This window comes from Barbatula barbatula (assembly GCF_947034865.1).
Source record: "Barbatula barbatula genome assembly, chromosome: 6".
NCBI classification, from domain to species: domain Eukaryota; kingdom Metazoa; phylum Chordata; class Actinopteri; order Cypriniformes; family Nemacheilidae; genus Barbatula; species Barbatula barbatula.
In genome coordinates this window covers 8,519,931-8,527,785 of record NC_136765.1, presented here as the reverse complement: position 1 = coordinate 8,527,785, position 7,855 = coordinate 8,519,931, and the positions used below count along the sequence as shown (strand labels likewise).

At 38.6% G+C, this 7,855-nt stretch overlaps 2 protein-coding genes across 3 annotated transcripts; one reads left to right on the top strand and one right to left on the bottom strand.

Annotated features, from left to right (window-relative positions):
- cipca (CLOCK-interacting pacemaker a) lies at positions 1-3,497 on the top strand. Of its 2 annotated transcripts, none has more exons than XM_079459511.1 (4): positions 1-160; positions 543-729; positions 1,130-1,227; positions 1,560-3,497. In XM_079459511.1, exons 2-4 carry the CDS (start codon positions 684-686, stop codon positions 2,394-2,396), a joined length of 981 nt encoding a protein of 326 aa, XP_079315637.1. In that variant the 5' UTR covers positions 1-160; positions 543-683; the 3' UTR covers positions 2,397-3,497. The 2 variants fall into 2 exon arrangements, with proteins under 2 accessions (XP_079315637.1, XP_079315636.1); XM_079459510.1 differs by having other exon boundaries at positions 2-160; positions 1,130-1,299.
- Positions 3,498-4,029: 532 nt separating this feature from the next.
- Positions 4,030-7,566, bottom strand: zdhhc22 (zDHHC palmitoyltransferase 22). Its single transcript, XM_079458211.1, has 3 exons — positions 7,405-7,566; positions 6,352-6,918; positions 4,030-6,270 (listed from the first exon to the last, which is right to left on the bottom strand). Exons 2-3 carry the CDS (start codon positions 6,905-6,907, stop codon positions 5,984-5,986), a joined length of 843 nt encoding a protein of 280 aa, XP_079314337.1. The 5' UTR covers positions 6,908-6,918; positions 7,405-7,566; the 3' UTR covers positions 4,030-5,983.
- Positions 7,567-7,855: the final 289 nt, after the last annotated feature.

Below are 7,855 nucleotides of genomic sequence, written 5' to 3'. Positions count from 1 at the left end.
TCAAACCGGCAGCGTAGGCGGAGCCACGGTCGTAAACTCACGTTGCGCTCCGGGCGATCTTATCAACAACAACACTATCATCAGGTTCGTTTTACGCGTTTAGCATCATTTCGCACACGGGTCTTACCGAGAGGACAGGCTTGAGGAAAACAACGATTCGGTAAGTTATAAAAACAAGCTTCTGGTGATGTACAATGTGTGTATGCGAGTCTCGTGTTTGGCATCGTGTGACAGGCGCTGCGGTGGCTTCTGTTAATATTTAAAAGCTATCCACCATAGGTCTGCTTAAAATAATATAACACTAGAAATATTAAGTTGTGTTTTAAAGTGTTCAAATATATTTATAGTATTTACAGTATGTGCTGTTATGAATCTCAGGTTTGTTTTCATTCGACACTCTGACAACATGCGTGTGGTTGGGTCCACATTGGCCGTGTCTTCGCTATCGCATACTTCGTTTATTACATGAAGCTGTTTTTGGTCGTACAAAACCACCTCTTTTAGTTGCATTGATTTGAATCCTAAATGTGCTCATATTACAGGACTTTCTCCTTACGGGACGTCCCTTATTCATTTGATCCATCCGCTGTGTTCTGCTCAGTCACTGCCTGCTGCATCAGCGCGTTCATGGACTTCACATCACACTGAAATCAAACAAACTGGATTGTCACAAAAGATCCAACATGGGAAACAAACGGAAAGCACCTGGGGACATTGATACATATTCAGGTTTGTCACTTACCTTATTTTCTTGCTTTGTCTGGTGTATGTGGTTGTTTTTTTCCTGATCTGTTACAGTGCATTTGGGGCAATTCTATCCAATTCTTCCTTTTCTCAACGCATTTATTGTGCAATAAATACAAAGCCTAGATTTTAATGTCAATAAAATGTCTCTGGTAAACTTTAATATTTCTTTTAATATTTTATGTTGAAATATGAAAACTCATGAATTCATTTTTGCCACACTTACAAAAGGCATTCCATTAAAACTTAGATTTCTAAGTCCTTGTTATTTCTCTGTATTGTGAACAAAATAACTTTGTGTCAGTCAAGTTACAGCATTTATGAAATATCTATAGTTATTTGTTTACATATTTATTAACTGAACTATATACTTTCAATGCCATAGATGCCAGTTCAGGATACTTCAGCGTCTTGGACCAGACAGATTTTGAAGATGTGGTACCGACCACTACGGCAACACATAGCATGCAGAAAGCCCCACAGGTGCCTTTCATTCCTGGTTCACATACAGCCGTCTCTCCCTTGATCATAATGAACAACCTTGTACTTAAGCAGGTATTGCATATCTTAAAGATGCTTCCCATTTGTGGTAGCATTTCTTGAAAGTTTACTTTATGGCACCTATATCTACTGCAGAGCTTAAATTTGTATGCAATATTTACGTAATTTGCTTGTTACTAAAGCTCCAGTTTAGTTTGAAAGTCATTTATATGATGCCATTTTTAAGTTAATGATTTTAGGACAGCTTTTATTCAGCTATCGTAGGGGAAAGCTGTCTGTTTGTTTTAATTGATCATTGACGATTGTGTTTCCAGCCTAACTCTGAGACCCCTACATCAAGACCATGGAGCTTAAACCCTTCAGTAGACGTGGTTCCTCAGTCCCAGCTGGTTTTCCTCCAGCCAGTCATGCCTACTGGTGACTGCACTTCCCAAAGCTCTGGCAAACCAAAACATTCCAAAAAGTATGTTTCTACATATACAAGAATCGCTCCACACCCTGCACATGGGTTTCCTGTTGACTTTGGTCCGGGTAAAATCAGAAAGAAATCAAACCATAGTGGAAGGCATCAGCATCGTCACCATGATGACGATAAACCACTTCACAGTTTGAATCAGAATGGTGCATTTAAAGGTTATGACATGCACCCCAATGATGTTTCCTGGGGCAAATTCAATCACAGACCTGACTCAGACCTGGCTATGGAAGACTCCTTGTCCAGGCTTTCTGACCCCCAGGAGCCCCACACCACAACTTCACCAAACTCTCATTGCTCCGACTCGGTCCTCTCCGCATACCCTCAAAAGTGTTTTAAAGCAGAACAGAGTAGTGATGTGGAGAATATCTCAGAGGCCCTATTTCCAAGCTTGTGCAAACGTAAACGCTTCTGCAACACGTACAATATTCTGAATAGGTCGGGTTTGCTGGGCATCACGTTGCGTACCAAGGAGCTTATGCGACAAAACCAACGTTCCCAAGCCCAGCTTCAGAGTCTGCAGGCTCAGACTGACCTCTTCCTGGAGGCCATATGTAGCGGAGATCCCAAGGTCTGGACCAGATTGCAGCTTACCCTTCAGAATTCTGGCGAGTGTGAGGACAATGCAGTCGAGTTGGAAAGAAGCGTAGAGCCGGATGTTGCTTGTATGATATAGACAGTTTAAGACTTTTTGTGTTTTTAAATGTTGTATTCTCCTGGGCCCAGTTAAATAAGCCTTCCTTATAATTGCAATGGTATTTTCTCGAAATAAATAACAAAAGTGTTTTTTTTATTTGAGGAGGGGTCTTGCAAAAGCTTTTTAATTGAATAGAAAATGTGAAATTTATGTTTATATTTGTGTATATTTGCAACGTGTGAGAATCTGTGGTAAACGTTATATTATTGTAATAACAAGGCAAGTTATAAATGTTATTCTCTCAAATGCATCTCTAACAGTAAATGGTTTTGGTAAAGAGTTGATCTTACCAGGATAGAGTTTTATAAAACTTTTTGTATTTTTGTAATGTTTTATGTAAGCCAGGTCGTATTTATTTAAAGTAGTGGGTTCTTATTTGTCTTGTCAAGTTAACGTATTATTTCCTTTTTTTAACAGAGATTTTGACACGCCTTCAGTTTGGGTTGTCTGTGAGGTTTATTTTTGTACTTTTTTTCTACATCAATCTATTACAGTGCATGCTTACATACTATGTTTGGGAACACAGGTTATTTTTCCAGTCCTCATGATCGCTTTTACTCTAAACGCGTTTTAAAAGGCTTATTTATAGTACCTGATATTTTAACAGTTATAAACCAATAATCAGCTTATTTGGAGGGATTTCCATGAACTGGACTGGTCATACAAAAAATACAAAATGTGCAGTGCCCTGCATTTCTAGGGTTTAAATATAGAGAATCATTGCTCTGTATGATCATGTTCATTACTGAAAGATATACAGGGTATGTTCCAGTACAGATGTTTTGTAATCTAGAATGTGTTTGTATTTGCTTGAGACCACTATGAACACATTGTTTTGTTTTTATCCATTCACCATAATAGTAAATGGGATTTCTACAGCAGAAATATGCAACCGGCTTGTTATCATTAGCATTACTGACATGCTTTTTGAATTGTGTAAAGGTGTCATTTCATTTTGTGTGTGCCTTCACAAAATCTTTTTCCAAAAGATTTCACCCCAAGTCCTGGCTAGTTTTTGTTTCACATTAGTTGTAAAGTGTGTCTGTATTCTTTTCAATAAAAAATATTTTGTAAATAAGGAAATCAAGAGATTCCAAAAATGAAAATGCAATTATTCATCCTCGTGCCGTTGAAAACCTGAATACGACTCTTCTGTTGAACACATTAGAAGATATTTTGAGAAATGATTCAGTGATTTTGTGTCCATAGAAGTCAGTGGGGTCCCAAATTGTTTCTCCACCGTCATTCTTCAAACTACAGTTTGTTTTTAGCAAAAATAATTTGCAGATTTGGAATAACTTAGCAGTGAATTTATGATGAAAATCAAGCGTATAGCGTCAGTTCTGGTAGGTCAATTGAGTCCAGCTTGTTTGCCTCTTATCAGCTGCTTAATCGTGCTGCACTCAAAACCCACCTCCATCCCCGTCTCCTCCATATCATCCTGTATCTGTCGGATCATTTCAACTAATCCTTTTACGCATGACGCATGAACTGCTCTGGTTCCCCAGGTGGGGGGACATGTATTGCTGCGTTCCCGCTCTGTCCATGCAAGGCTGCATTGGCCAAGTTAGAGCAGTTATTTTGATCAGGCAGGTAAAAATCAAAACTGAGTAGTCAAACAGACTGTAATTTTAATGAATATAAGGTTGTAGATATGTTTTATTACATAGAACTTCATATAAATAATTCTAATCTCTAAAACAGTTTGTTTTACTGTTTATTGTACGTCTCTTTGTTGGTATCACCTTGTATTTTTTCAATATGTGTTTAGTTAAAATAAGGTTTACATAATAAAAAGTACAACCCTTTAAACAGTAGGTCTAAACTGTACATACAATACACAGACATATTTTAAGACAGTTGTTTTATAACATATATCTCAGCAGGAAAAAGTTGATTTTCAAGTTATTTTCAAGTTAAATCACACGTTCTGCTATAGATAGTACAGCATACTCACGCACTTTTTGAGCCAAATACTGGAAACATGTAATGTAAGTAAATAAATAATTAAATAAATAATTTTGATGAATCGGTTTGAAACCTTAAGTCAAAATTCCCACCACTAGATGCTAAAAACTAGACACAAGTGGGATAACTGGTGCGGTTTTAATACAAAAAGACTTCAATGAACACAGTTTTTTTTGTTTTGTTATTTATTCCAATAACATCCTTCTTTAGCAGCATTCTTTGTCTTTAACATCGGGAATCGTTCAGGAATAATTATGTTCGTGTAATAAATGATTGAAATACTGAAACAACGAACCCTGGTACTGAATATCTGATGGTCTTATAATTGGTCAAGTCAGTACATTCACTAGCCACTTTATTACAGTGGGTATTTTTAATACTTTGTTAATGCAAGTATCTAATTAATTAAACACTAGACGGCAACTTAATGGATTTATCCACTGAGTTTCAGTGTATGAATAAGTATAGCGAAAAAGGTGATATAAGTGACTTTAAACAATTCAGAGACTGCTCATCTACTACAATTATATCCAGAAATTCGGCATAACCATCATAAACGAATGGATCCATGGATGCAGGAAAACACATCATCTCAAAAAGCTCGAAACATCTCGATTCGTTTTTATCAAAAAAGACTGCAATCCAATAAAGCACCTGTGGAGGAAGCAACTACATTATGCTATCATGTCTGTATGGACAAAAGCACCTTAAATTTATGGCATGAGGATTGAAGGTCAGGAAGCAGCATTGGGTCCAACCCGGCACAAGCAAGGTGCCAAACAAACAAATTGGTCAGTGAGTGGTTGTGAAGCTCTGGGGTGTAATGATAAAGTATTGTTTTCGATTCAACAGCAGTCATATGACGATAAGCTGGTTTCAAAACAGAGCAGACAGGGTTTAGAATGGAACAAACGTAAGCGTGCACTTACAATAATTAAAACACTGACATGAAACTTAATCATGGATTGCTGTTTTATAACCCTGTTTTTTAGTGGAATAATGTGACCCTGCATTGTTACTTCTCAGTTAGAATGTTTTAGCCATATCACCTATACTATTTCTATACAAAATTAACTCATTTATAGTATTAATACACTCGTATATTTATTCAGTTTCAATATGCGATTATAAAAATGTACAAATGTTTTTTTTGTTAGCACATACTACTGTTGTGAATTGGTAAACATTTAACACAACCTGCTTGTTTTTCAAATTAAACTATTCTTTAAAGTCACTCACATTTAGTAGGCCACTTGTCTAACAGTGTCCCGATTACGAGGTGAGCTTTGCTTTGTTTTGTAAATATAGTCTACGACTTATCCATCCCTTAATCTTGGTCAAAGCAGTGGCCGCCTTTTCTGATGTTACTAGGGTTGAAATGAAGTTTCAGCACAGTGCTAGTGGACATCGATATGGGGATATCACATCTTTAAGACGTAACCGCCTCCTAATTTGTGCCATGATGACAGAAATGTATCCGAAAGGTGGATCAGTTGCATGGGCTTTTACAAGCCCACTGCCTAATGAACTGAAGCCCTTAGTCCATACTCATCAAATTATGATCAACATATAGATATGACATACACCCAGGAGGATCTTCAGTCATGTTTGTGGTCATGGTAGACCTGCCAGTTGCCAGGTACGGTCTCAACCGTCTGCACCGGCAGGAATAGACCCAAAGCCCAGCTGGAACCAAAAACGTCACTCAAATTGGCACGCCAGGTACCACGATTCTCTGACCATTGGCCTTTTTGGAGCTGACACCAGGTCTGCCCTCGGGCCACTAGTAGAAGCTGTTGACCGCAGAAGCCGGCGCTCACTAGCCCGACACCCAGCCAGATGTACAGCATTAGAACCAGAAAGAACTGGAGACCTGATATCATACCTAGAAAGAGGGGTAAAAAATAATCATTCTCAAACTAACTTTCAAGAGAAATCAGAATCCTCAAGTAAGACTCAAACGTACCAAGGAAGAAGTAACCTGTGGAGAGGGGTAGGAGTGTGAGGAACATCAGAGGATTCTCAAAGGAAATGGAGTACTCTAATGTAAGATAGGCCACTCCAACCACCAAAGAGTACAAACAACAACAGGACGTGTAGACGCTGAACATAATAAAGTAGCGCATGTTTCGGTTCCCTATGCAATTCCCCGTGAAAAAGCAATGGTGGTCCCGTTTCATAATCACTTTTTTACACACTTTACAGAAGTGGCGACCATTCAAGAGGTAGTGGGCATCAATTCTCTCTGGGCAGTCAGGCGAACACACCGGGATGACCGTCTCATCGGTACTTTCAGATGGGAAACATATAGTCATTGTGTAATTTCCCAGAGCGTTTCCCATGAGGTACAGAAGGAACGCAATGTGGATCAGCATGGTGGGACTTAACTTCACATCCGGGGCTCGGAAAATCCTGGGTAGGAAAAGGAGGAAATGCAGGGCGAACGTCACCACAGTGGCAGTGTAGAAGTAAGCAGGTGCGATCGTGTTGAGTAGTCGGAATTTAACCATCCTGAACAACATGCCTGTGCAACCTTTATGAAGAAAAACAACATGACATTAGCTCAAGAAAATAGGCAGTTAAAACGTTTTGATCTGTTATGGCAGAACTGGAAGTCTGATCAGTCAAAAAAACGAAGCTCTGTAGTTTGTTTCAAGATTGACCTTAGTCCCGCCCCCAAACTGATCACTGGGTTAATGGTCATTAAACTGGTAGTTGCAAAAATGGAAACGGCCTACAATACAAATAAATACATTACAGGAACACAGTTGACACTTAAAAACATCTATCCACTGAAACACAACACATATCTTATAATAGTAGCATACTGTATGCCAACATAATGCAAACTCACGTGATGAGATGCATGAGCCACGCATTAATGCATCATGACATCCAATATTTTCAAATGTTTTAGACATATAACAGAACCGTTTTGAACAGGGTTCGTGATCAATAGTGACAATATAAAGAATGTGCAATGCATCCTATACTATCGCTGATAAAAGGATGTTGTTACCTGACACGCGGCTAGATCAGACGAGTTGCTGTATCAGTACCGCAATGACCATTCCTTACTCGTACAGTTTCAACAGCAGCCACATGTAATTCATTCACAAAAGGCATATAAATATATATTTATTTGATCAATCTGACAGTGCGCACTGTTTGCAACGTCTGTGAGGGGTTTAGCGCCGCCTGTTGGTTTGGAGACCGTAACAGCCCACACATATAACAACACATAGGAGATACAAACGTATGTGCATAATACATATTTAAAAGGCAAGTGTTTTACTGTTTACTTTATGTTTTTATTTGATTATACTGCGTGTATGGTTTATTTGTACGCTGTTGGATTACATCTCTCGTGTTGATTTATTGCTCTGAGTAAAAAAGCGCGCACTTCTACCCTTCTACCACTAGATGTCAGTGCAATGCCATACTTATTCCGTTGGTATACGTGTGCATAA